Source organism: Odontesthes bonariensis, chromosome 1 (genome assembly GCF_027942865.1).
Source record: "Odontesthes bonariensis isolate fOdoBon6 chromosome 1, fOdoBon6.hap1, whole genome shotgun sequence".
NCBI classification, from domain to species: Eukaryota; Metazoa; Chordata; class Actinopteri; order Atheriniformes; family Atherinopsidae; genus Odontesthes; species Odontesthes bonariensis.
In genome coordinates this window covers 30,709,818-30,722,490 of record NC_134506.1, presented here as the reverse complement: position 1 = coordinate 30,722,490, position 12,673 = coordinate 30,709,818, and the positions used below count along the sequence as shown (strand labels likewise).

The 12,673-nt window shown below is 41.9% G+C and overlaps 1 protein-coding gene and 1 non-coding gene across 5 annotated transcripts in view; both read right to left on the bottom strand.

The window, feature by feature from the left end:
• cd276 (CD276 molecule) overlaps window positions 1-12,673 on the bottom strand; it is a 67,599-nt gene that overhangs the window by 41,429 nt on the left and 13,497 nt on the right. For all 4 annotated transcript variants that reach the window (XR_012769645.1, XR_012769648.1, XM_075464172.1 and 1 more), the window contains exons 3-4: window positions 11,580-11,930; window positions 9,345-9,641 (exon numbers count right to left, since the gene is read on the bottom strand). Coding sequence is in view for 2 of the 4 variants with exons in the window: in XM_075464172.1 (XP_075320287.1) it covers window positions 9,345-9,641; window positions 11,580-11,930 (648 nt within the window). In the remaining 2 variants the exon portion in view is untranslated. The remainder of the gene's footprint in view (window positions 1-9,344; window positions 9,642-11,579; window positions 11,931-12,673) is intronic.
• Window positions 5,375-5,477, bottom strand: LOC142385906 (U6 spliceosomal RNA). Its single transcript, XR_012770268.1, has one exon. It is a non-coding gene; the product is annotated as a U6 spliceosomal RNA (small nuclear RNA).

The window sequence follows — 12,673 nt, the reverse complement described above, 5'->3', positions numbered from 1 at the left end:
CAAACTTCTTGAAAACTTGCTATAAGAAAACCTTAAAGACTCTTTAGCTAGACCTGCAGTTTTGCTGTCTTTAAGCAGTGCATTAGGCCACAAAAGTCTTTTCTGAGGCTGGCACATTGAGACCGGGGTTGTTTCCAGGTGTAATAATGTGAACCAGGCCACTGCTATAAGCAGTGTTTATGCTAAGCAAGCATTTTCAGAAATAAAATAAGAGCAAAACTGACTCTCTCACTTTGGTTGTGAGCCAGTTGTTCTTTATACAAGAGAGCGGCTCTGGACAACTTTGGTGAAACAGTAAGTGAACTTTACTTTCCTCAGCAGTGTGTTCTTGATTGTAAACCTTAAATTACAAAACAACAAAAAAACAAAAAACAAACAAACCTTGAGTTTTCCTTTGAGTTAGTCCTCTCTTCTTACCCCTTTGCTATATTGAGAGATGATTACAACCTTCGCTGGTGCTTTCAGTGAAGCTCTCCACTCCTTGTTTTAAAATTGATGAAAAATAAGAAAAATACCAGGATTTTAAAAAAAAAACCTTCTTTTAGAATCAAAGGCAGATTTATAATGTGCAGGATTATAACTTGATCCTATTCTACTCTGTAACCTCGACAGCTTCTCTCCTTGCTTTGGGGTGCCGACACTAATTCTTCCCGTGTTGCACAACACACAACAGGAAACACTTCTTTTCATCTTTGGGTATTAGTCCCAACTTTGTTGAAGCAGCATTTTTTTTCAAACCATTAACTGGTGAAGCCATCGAGTCCACACTGTTATCACATTATGCAAGAACTGAGATCCAAGGACATTAGACGTTAGGCTGCCCTGAAGTGTTCTTTAACAGGTAAAGTTTCCATTGTTAAATCAGCTCTTTGATCAAACTTCTTATCCTCCTTTCCCAGCAGCATCACGTTATATACAAAAAGGTATCCCAAATGTTTAAGCACGTTTTTACTGAATGAGTGTTAAGAGATGGATATAATAAATGGACGACTTGAAATTTTTAGACTTTTAGCTCTTAAACTACTCTTGTATCTGAAGAGTAGGAAAATAGGTAAATTTACAGTTAGCATACATCGACAAATTAGCTTAAATAAGCACAGAGACCTTCCCTGTGTCTGTCCAAAGACTGGATTCCCAAAACAATGCGTGGTACAACAGATATTAGTGCAACTCCATTTACAATCCTTAACCCCTTCAACAGCCACATAGGCAATATGACCTCACATTACAAACAGCATCACTCTTTGTCTGGGCGAGTACGTGGGTGAAAGTATGGAGACAGATACATTACAGATATGACAGACTGATGTGGCGTGGGTCACTGAGCTGTCTCTGCCACTGACAGAGTTGCACTTACTGCAGCAACACACATGGGGGGGGGGGGGGGGGGGGGTGATTCAATTAAACACAGTTGACAATATTAATAAGGTAAGAGGAGCGAGTTTGTTTCCTTCTGGACAGTTTGTCTGTAACGAGCTGCAAGCTGTCAGGCTCTGGGGAGACAGGCGTGGCTACAAAGTCCAAGCCAGCGGTAGGATATTAATGCATCTTGAAGGGTATGTGAGTCATCTCAAGCCGCTGTCCATTCAGACTGGTATCATACGGAGCACGACCACAGCACGGTTTTAATCACTGTCATTACTGTGATACTTGACACCAGGGATTGAAATTAAGGGCCGTACCATAGGTGCTTTTCCTAACACAATGAGTGTCGGCGGGTGCTTATGTATATTCAAGTTAAGCTGTCATTACAGAGGGAGCTGCTCAAACCTTCTCATCTGGGAGAGGCACACTCAGTCCATTCTTAACTTCCATTTCACACTTGGTAATCAATTACTGATCTCCAGTTTTCGAAGAAAAGAGTCACCTATACTGCAGATAAGATAAATCTGTCAACACCTCCGAACTGAAACAACTTTAAAGCTTTCGACAATGGTCTCCTGTGTAGTCAGCCACTAGTTTGGACTCTTTGGATGCACAGAGGCAATTTACTGAGTTTGCAAACATCCTTTGCAGGACAATAACTCATAGTGTTATCAGGTGTAGACTTTAAACATCAAATGAATGAGCTGAATAATTGAATGACCAAACTCTGAAGGTGTGCGCAGCTGTTTGTTGCTGGATAACCTCCCAGTAACTCTGAAAAGCAGAAGCTAATATAATTTCATATTGTTAAGCCAAGACCGATGGCAGACCTTCTGAAACCAATCCCTCTTACAGGATTTAGAGGGAGCTATGTGGAATGTACACTCAAAATCAAAATCAAAGTCAAAATCAAAATTAACCCGATCAGTGACAAAAGATAGCTTTTGTGCGTTTACTGCCATCATAAATACGGTGTTCTGAAAAGGAAAGCCATGGAGGACAGAGAGGCAGGTTTTTACCAGCCAGTGAGCAGACATTAAGATGTCAGACTGCTGTTTGTTTAATCAAAAGCAGGATCCATCCCACATGTGCTGAACCCACAAAAGGCAGGAATAAACCCTGCAAGGTGTACTCATGTAGACAAACAAGATCTTCTTGTCCTCATAAATGTGCTCTGCAGTTACACACACAGCTGAGCTTTTCTTTGAGAGCATATACCAAACACACAGTGAAGAGGAAGACACACTCAATGTGCTGCACTATATCAATATCGCTTTTAATGTAAGGAAAAAAAAAAAAAAAAAAAGATCACTCTGACATCAAGACAGTGGCAAAAGCCTTTAAGGCTAAAGGTGGAAATGGAAGCGCGGCCATGGAATAAATGGAGAATAAATCCCAGCACAAAGAAGAGAAGCATGTTTTACCCTCCTGACTGTGCCGCTGTAAAAGAGCTGCACAGACCAACAACTGAACACTAAGTGAAACTTACCCAACAATCCCTTAGAGATGCACAGTACGACCAAAAGCATCATAAATAACCTTACCGTGGCCATAATACAGGGATAAAATTTCCTTTAATGAAGGCCCAGAAGAGGACGTTCAAATGTTTTAGGAGTGGTGACAGCGACAAGCGGCCCCAGTTAATAATCCTGATAGGAATTAATGTGCTTACAATGGTACCGCTGCCGCCTACCTGGATTGATTTTAGATGGTCTACATTACTTAATTCACCAATGTGGTTGTTCTCTCTAGCTGAGCTTCTGATAAGACAGAGTATACATTCAGCAAGCGAAAAAGGCCCAATTTGTACACTGGGCAGTAATTAATACAGTGCTTGGTAGAGAAAGTTGCCCGCTTGCTGCTCTACTGACAACAGATCCATTTATATTGCCGTTTTCTGTTTCTCTGAAGGCTCTGTTAATTGCATTTAAATCAGTCCTTATTCAGCGAGGAGGACTTCAGGCTTCCATAACAAACCGCTGTGTTTGTTATGGAAGCCTGAAGTTAAAAAACACAATACTAAATAACATAGTAAACCGAACAAGGTTTTGACAGGACATATTGGCAGAGAAAAGCACAAATGCCTATCATATTGTCACGCCATGGGACTATGTTTTTAGTTTTAGGTTACGTTTTGATTTTCAGTTCATGTCTTGGTTTTGAGTTTTAGTCTTGCCATTGGTTTTCCCCTCACTTCCCATGCTTGTTAATTAGTTCATTCCCCTCACCTGTCCAGTTTCACCAGCTGCACCTTGTCACCAATCACTCACTCCCTATTTATTTTCCAGTCTCCCCTCTCAGTGTGTCGGCTCTTTGCCTTCGTTTCACACCTTACTTCATTGTTTCCCATGATACCTGTACTGTCCACGATATTCGTCGTTACCCAAGCTAAGTATTTATTAGTCCTTTCGTTTGTTTCGTACAGTTAGTCTTTTGAATCCGGCTCAGCCGCGCTTTTTGTTTGTACTTTGTTTTTCTGTGAATAAATCCAGTTTCCTTTTTTGAAAAAAGTCCGCATCCGTGTCCTACCTTTACCATCCCCACACCAACGTGACACATATGGTAAAATATTTAACGAGTAGTTGCAATCACTGCGATTTCACCACAACATTTACTTTTATGAGAGAACCTTTGAACAAGTAGATCAATGCATCATTCTGTTTGGCCCTTTGGCAGTCCCGTACTGAGAGAGCAATACTTTCACTGCAATTTCAGACTTCAGAAAATAAACTTCTGCACAATACCTTCAGAGATTCTAAGTGGAAGAAATAATGGAAATGAACAACAACCTGAAAACACTCATAGAAGATTTCTCGTAAACAACAGAGGTCTGAGCACTTTATGGGTCAAGAGAGGATGACGGGTAGCTATTTAGATGGCAATGTAACGTCAGGATTAAACTCTAAAGACATAATTACATAGTCAGTCAAAAGGAGCAAGAAGCAATCTGGAAAATATCTGATGGTGAGGGGAAGAAAAAAAAAAAAAACTTGATAGATGAATGTTGCTCACATAATGTTAGAATCTGTCTTCATGACAAAGGTCAATGTTTATATAGCAATTAAAGTTGTTTTTTAACCTTGGTTTACTCAGTGAAGGTTGATTTAGAATCCATTTGCCTCACAATCACATGTAATAAACAATCTCCTTGGGGAAATAAACCAGACAAAAAGAAAAAAGGTACCTCAAGCAGGAAAAAAACACAGCTTGGAAAAGATTATCTGAGGGAAACTGCAAGTAAAACTCTTAGCGTGTGGTCTAAAAGACAGCAGAGCAAAAGTTTGCCACAGTGACCTGGTCAGCAGAGAAAAATAGAGCCATGTGTAAATCTTTATTCTTGGTTTAAAATTGCGCTCTTGGCTTCGTATTTCATGTGCTCGCTGTTGCCCTCTATGCGAACACACGAGACGTTCAGATGTTTCACCATCTACGCTGACAGATTTATAAACTGTGCCCCCTGATTTCTATAAGATTTCTCACTACTGAGAACAAGGAATTGAGCAGATGTGTGACTCAGGTCATTGTTTAGTTTTGGTAATAGGACCTACTCTTGAGTGTGCAATCAGTTCCTAAAACCCTGTGTAGTCAAGCAAAGTCACAACTTATAAAGTGCAAAGCCAACAAGCATGACTGATGTGCAGCAAAAGAAACACTCGGTCCAATCAATCCCATACAGTTTTACCAAGAAACGGCACAACAGAGTCTAACCTTACATACTCTGTGCAGTTAGGTCTGCAGGTATATATTAGCTCAATTTTTCAGAAATTTTTTTTGTGTGTATTTGAATGAAAAACATTCAAACCACATTTTCTGCTAAATGGTGGGAAGAGTAAGCTAAAGCTTTTTCATGTATATGTTTGTCTTTCTTGATCTTTTACAGAGAAAGAGAAGTCCAGATGTTTCTTTCGTCTTTCGGACTTGGGACTACAGAAAGCCTTGATTTGAAATAGTCAAATGTTCTTTTTAACGACTGATAAAAAACAACCATCTAGTGACTGCTGTTGAGAGAAAAAATGAGGAACGCTTCATGAATTTGCGTGTCATCCTTGCGCAGGGGCCATGCCAATCTTCTCTGTATCGTTCCTATTTTAGTGTGTGTATATTTACTGTACTTTCTGGATATAAGAGGAATTAAACCGTCACATACTTGAGAAAAGCACAAAGACAAACAAATCTGTGATGCTTGTACTATGAACCTAACCACAAAGCCACAGTGCTGCACAGAGAACCAAAGAATGGCAGCTAAAGGGTCAAATTCAATAGAAAATCAAGTAGAGACGGTGGTGATGGTGGTGGCTGAGGAGGGGGGGGGGGGGGGGGGTCTGCCTCTTTGTCACCGAGCCCATCTCCAGCCCATCAGGCCACAACTCTGAGCTCAGCAAACGTTGTTGTCTCCATCTTACTTTCTGTCATCCACTTCTCCCCCCTCTCCTCACCCTGCCTCCGTGGCCCCCCCTCTCCATCTCCCAGGCTCATCTCTCCATCTATTTCATTCACACACTCCATCTCCATCCGCAGACTTTTCACTGTAAATGCTGTGCCAGCAAAGTGATGCTGGGCAAATGGCGCCATCCTCATTGAGAAAGCAAGCAGATGGAGTGGGGGTGGTGCTGGAGGGGGTGTTCAGTGACGGGCCCTGAAACTCAACCGTCAGACAGCACACTGCAGAAATCACACAGCTCCAGTAGATGGAATACATCTCCGAAGTTTCACATAGAGAAAAGGATCAAGGTAAAAAGAAAAAAAGAAAAAAGTGAGGATACACTCTTGATCTTGAAAACCTTCAAAAACATTATTCTTTTTGAGTAGAACAGAACAAAGTGGTCAGAAAATGCTCGGAGTGTGAGACGGTGCATGGCACCAAGACAGGAGGGAGGAAAAAGGGAGGGGGTTAGCACACAGGCACAGTGTCCATGCCAGCAGACAGGCCACGGTTCATTTGGGGACTGAAGCTGCTCCTTTCCATCATCCGGCTGTTCATTAATAGCAGCTGTTGCTGTAGGCTTGTCTGAATCTCAGCCTGGCTTCCTTCTGCAAATCTACCAATATCACAGCAACACAAAAACACTCCCCATAGAAAACAAAGTCTTAAAAACTGACCAACCCTCTGCAGGCCGTGTTAACAAGAACAACCGTCTCTGAGATGTTTGAAAGTGTGCAGGTGCTGCGTGAGGACTTTGTTTGTCGTGGGGAAGCCTAACTGGTGGTAACTATGAGAGAGGTGAGCTTAGCATGGCTGACTCAACACAGACTCCACTTGCAGCTCATGACAGATCACACGGCGCTCTCCTCAGTGTGGGTAAAGGGTTCATTTTCTCAAAATTAACCTTGTCAAACTCCTGTTCTGCTTGGGGAGATTTGTATTACTATTGTAATTTTTCAATCAGAGATTGGAGAGAGTGTGAAATTATCACACGCTCGTTCCCTCTCTACCTTCCCCCACCTCACTCTGTTTTTCTTACCTCCCACATTTATCTCTATTTTTTCCCCACTTGCATAGATCTTTTAGAATGTCCAACCCATTTCAAACATTCTCATCAGATCAACCACTGCCTGAGTGTGGTGATCGGGTTTGTGTTTACAGTGTCTACAGAAAGCATATTCGCTATATCAACTCGACTTCGGCACATTCTGCTATTCCAAAAAGAAGTGCTCTGCTGGGTCAAAATTAATTACAGAAACTGTTAAGCACACACCAGCTGTTGTAAACAAATGCAAACGCATTTCCATTTCAAACAAGTCCTCCCGCATCTTGCCACATAAAATGCTATAAATCTTCTGTGTATTAACAAGTAACTCGGGCCATCATCAAGCTGTGCAGGCGCTCCGACTGAAAAATTACTCTTATTCATGTGCACCCAGTTGCAGGAAATCCCAGTCAACACTGTTTTAATTACAGGTTTTCCCAAGGTTTATTTGGGGAATTGCTTCTTCTGGTGTCCCTCTTGCATCTTTGCTACATCACACTTCAACAACTCCAGTGCTCTTAAACCGACCATCTTTTTTTTCACCCTTCTCTTGGTTGTTTTCTTTAATTGGGTCTGTTAATTCCTAGTTTCTTTACTTTTTCTCAGCCTGCCAATACTACTATTTAATTGCGATTACCTCAAGTGACCATAACTGTTGAGTTGTTGCCATTCAATTGTGTATCGATACTAGCACAAATGTCATACAGCCATCATCATGTGTACATTTGTTTCCGCTGCTTGCACACATTTCCTCTGCAGAGGTTTAAAGCCTCTATGCCCAACTTCTACAGACAGCTGTTCACTGAGCATCTATCGACATTAAGATTATGGATTTAATTGTAAAGCCAAATACAAAATGGAGACATTATGGCTTCTAAGCCAAATAAAAAGGACGGACAGCCCAATAACTGAGGAGGCGATTTGTTGGATCACAGCATTCACAGTTGTTTGTCTGAAAAGTATGAAATGGAAAATCGCATAAAAACAGCTGTAATGCAGTATTTGATCGTAAGTGCATCCATCACCATCTACTACAGTATGTCTTTTGGTTGTGATGACATCAAATGACAACATATCCACACTTGATTATCTATATGGCATATAATCTCATGATTTTATGTTATCAAAGTGCATCTAGTAGAATATTTCTGGCTGTGCCACTGATGTTTTTCCACATTCATGTCAGGGAATCAAACTGTAGAGTTAAAAGGTTTGGCTTAACAGGTGAGCTTTTAACTCTCTGTGGTGCTAAAACACTGACTCGGCTGCCCTTGAAAAAAACAAAGTCTAAAAGCACCAATCCAGATAGCTCTCTCAAAAAATGTGAAAACTAAAAAAAAAAAACGGTCTGTAAAAGGGAACGAGACAAACTGAGGAAACTGACATGAAGGGTTATGACGTAATGGTACACGAATCCAGCAAAAAGAGAAGGATAATAGCAGCCACAAATTATTCTAGCAGTTACTTTACAGTTGTATTCTATTCTCGCAATACGTTTTATACCTTCCCACTCCCCCAATGGTCCCTCCGACTGGTTATCTGCTCTGTTTTGAAAAAGGCCAACCAAACTGTTAGAAAGGCCACCTTCACTCAGCCGTCCAGTCCTGCCAATCGGCCATCCTGTTTCCAGACAGCACAGTCATTTCCCAGCCCAGTGGAGCAGCACTCCCTGACCTCTGCCTCGACCTCTGTCTCAACAGCCCGAGCATCAGCACCAGCTACAGTCCAGAGAGCTGGCTCGGGCCACCTCTACTTATTTATGAGCCATTTCACACAGTGCTGCTCCCATTAGAGACCCAGCCATTGCCCACCTTACACGGCATCCTTATTGCATTCAACACATGGAGTACACCAGCAGGGCCAGGGGGACATGGTCGAGCAGTGGATAGTGTTGTGGAAGGGTGTGTGTGAGTGAGGGGGGGCATCTTATAAGTATGGTGATACATTGAGCTTAAAACTGCATCAACAACCAGACAAAGGCAGGCCTGTCAGTAAAAAATAAAAAAAAACATTTTCTGCATACAGCTGCTAGGAAACTAATCGCTTTGTTCTTGCATATTACTTTATTACTGTTTTATCTTTTGAAATGTGTGATGAATACTTATTTGACTATCCTCAGGGATATAATCACCCACTGATCTAATTTAACGATGCAGAAGAACTGATAGGTTTTGCTTATTGCACTGTAATTGGACATTTCATTACTTCCTATTCATTTCATTGTAGCTTTGCTTTGACTTAGGAAGACACAGAGATAAGTTAAGCCTCCACAGGAGGAAATTTGTCTGACAGATTGATTAACAAAAGCATACAATGATAATTTTTTTTAAAAAAGGAAAAAAAGGAAACTCTGAATATGCATGAGTGAAAAAAATGATTAGTCTGAGCTGCTAACACTTAATCACTGCATGAAGTCACTAAAATTAGGTTGTTTACTTTGCACGAGAATGAAGGCGTCAATGTTGACTGAAAGCATCTCATGAAGAATTAGAGAAGAAGAACCACTCCCACCTGTGATTGTGACAAAGGCAAAGCCCTCCTCGCCAAGTAGCGGGTTGATCAGACGGCAGCTGTAGGTGCTGTTGGGCTCCAGCACTACCGTCAGGACGCTGGTCATAGTGAACAGCCCTTCTTCGTTAGCCACCACTGACGTGGTGATATTGTCTGTCAGGTTGCGGCCACTCTCGTCCTGCCATATAACACTGCCTTCTGGGTATCCTCCATACGCCAAGCAAGTCAGGGCGACCTCATCGCCTGGCCGCAGGTTGGATTCAGGCTTTAAAGTCAACACAGGCTTGGTGTAGGGAGCTGGGAAAATAAGAAGAGAAATTAGGACACGAAATGTGCGAGGACTCAGGGAAGGAGGGACAAGATGTAAGGAAGTGGATGGCTGGGTGAGGATATAGAGATGATGACAATGCAACAGCGACAAACTCGATTTACTAATTTTACATTATCTCCAGTGAGTGTCACCCTGGGAAGTGCTTGACATGATTCCCATTAAAATCTTAATTATATTTAGCAGCTCAGCATAAAACAGCGCTTAAGATCCTCAGCCATAGACAGCATCTGCAGCTAACAGTGATGCTGCACCCCTTCACTTCAATGCTGCTTCATCTAGAGACCCAAAGCACTGAGCCACATCCAGAAATTAAAAAAGAAAAAAAAAGGCACAAGTGGAGGGAAGAGGTTGGGTGGCCGGGGAAAACACCAACAGGCATAAAGATTTGGGACGACTCAGCCCAAAGCCAGAAATGGAAGTGGGGGGGGGGGTCGTCAGCCTCGATTGGAATTGCGCTCTTCCAATTCCTCGAGACAAATAACAGACATGTAGAGAGAGAGATGTGGAAAGGGGGAAGGATGCTCTATTCCCACAGCCAATCACGATACATCAAACAAAGATGTGATAAAATAAGTTTGCTTGAGCTTTTTTTTTTTTTTTTATAGAGGTAAAAAGACTGATTTAGCATGGGCCACATCAACTCCTCCAACTGTGCATTTGACTTACAGATTTCCATCAAGGGCTCCTTTCATTTTCTTCCAGTGCAGCATGAAGGAGGCTTGCGATACTAAGAGTAAATATTGGCTAAAAATAGAATTTCTAAAAATCCACGGCGTGAAATAGAGCCAATTTGTCACTGTTGGACACACTGTTTGACACACTGTTTTCCTTTTACCACTCAGACAAGAAAAAAATTGTTATTCATCAACAACGCCTAATGCACATCCTTCCTGAGAGAAGAGTGGAGCAATCTCATCACAGATATAGAAATGTGAGAAGGAGGGGGAGGCACAGCATCATTGTTCATTTAAAAAAAAGGGCCACACGGGAGACAAGATGTTAGTGATGACTGATTGACCATGACAACAGCTAATAATCAAAGTCAGCAGATATTGATTATGAAGGGGAACATAATCAGTGCTCATTGACAAAAAAAACTAACAAAAAAACAATGCTCAGCAACACCAAATAAGCCGTTTATCTCCTGTTTACATCTTGTGAGAGGAAATTATTCTGAATTACCTATATCTACTGGTGTGTACGTGGTCAGTGTGTTGATGTCCTGAAGACAAGGTACAAAATAAGTGCTTCACAATATATTCCTCTAACAGATTGGCCATTATGCACTGCAATATGACGAACTATGATTATTCATTTCTGAGCTTACAGTTGTTGTTGTTTTGATTTTCGTTTACACGGGTGTCTGTGCATTTAAACAAAGGCAGTATATCACAAGCCAATGACTGACTGCAAGAATGTGTGAAGGTTCTATGAAGCAGACAAAGTGAAACTGCACCCGTCACTGTTGGTTAGAAGCTGAGAAGCTAACCAAGAATGCTGATTTCAGTCTAACACAGTTCTACAAAGCTAACAACTTGCAATATAAAAGATGCTAACAACACTAACCATTCTAGTATGGATGAAAATTTTTTTAAAGGGAGAACTGGTGATGTTTTAAAGGTAAAATGGTACTCACCTCAGGTGTTGATCAGATTTAAGTTTTGGGCACTGTGTAATAAATAAATTAATACAAACTATATCTGAAATTACGTTTGCAAACACTGCTACCTATAACATTTGCACAGCACTGTACATAGCTAAGAGAGGAAATACAGATATATTCTATGTAGACTGTGTTTTTGTTTGTGCCTGCCTACTACCTGCGACATCTGTGGTCTTAACATTACATGTACACCATCGTCTGCTGGGTTCATTAGTGTCATAGACATCGCAGCCTGACTCACCAGCCACCTGCAGAAACAAAGCAGCGCTTCCATAGTCCTGCACCCTGACAAAGCAGGTGTAGCTGCCTTCATCAGCCACCACCACCCTGCTCAGCAGGAGCGAAGCGTTGCCCAGGCCCAGCTCGGTGGGGAACAAGCTGGTGCGGTTGGCGAAGGTCTCAACCTGGTCCACCAGCTGGTCGCGTCCCCCCCAGTACCCATGAACATTGCTTTTGGTGTCCGTCAGCTGCCAGAAGACACTCAGATCAGACAAGTTGAAGGGGCCGACGTGGCTGAAGGAGCAGTTGAGTGTGACATCCCTTCCGTGTAGCGCGACCACTGGTTGCTCCGGGACTTGGAGTTCCAGCACAGCTGCAAGAGAGGATGTGGAATACCAAACTAATGTCATTTATCAGAAAACACCACGTTTTTGCTGTATGCAAAAGAATCTCAGCTAAGCCGTCACCTAAAAATGGGTGTGATCAAAAGTGCTTTTATACATTCTTTCTGGAAAACAGCTGCTTACGGGAGCCTTCACTATGCCAGACAACACCTCTTTGTCACCTAGGTAGTCTTAAATATACAGTAAACACTATTGGCTAATACTACTTGGCCCAGGTCAAGTATAAATACACAGTATTCGTTGAATCACAGCAATAATTCCGTGTGGCGTCTTCAAGTGAAACAGACATGCACCTACTCAAACTGGAATGTCTTTGAAAATAAAATTGAAGTAACATTTTTGAAAAATATTCTGTGGCTGCTTCAGATGCACCTATCCTCTCACATTCATCCCAGCTTAGTGGGATGAATGTTGGAGCGAGGAAGAAGAGGGGTTCTCTAGGTAGGCATTAGGACTTTGTTTGTGTTCCTATAGGCTTTGCCTCCTGGCGATGGCTCAGCGCAGTAAAACTCAGTGACGGAGGCAACAACATCTGTACAGCTTTGGTTTAATCTTTAGTTAAATCTGAAAAAATCTGGAGGAGGTGATGGCGGTTGGAGATAACTGCAGCGAAACTCTTGAGTGTGATTTCGTGGAAATGAAAAGTGACTGTGTTTCTTGCTCAAAGGCTGTCTTTTTTTTTCTTTTGCATCTGTGTATATATGTATGTGTG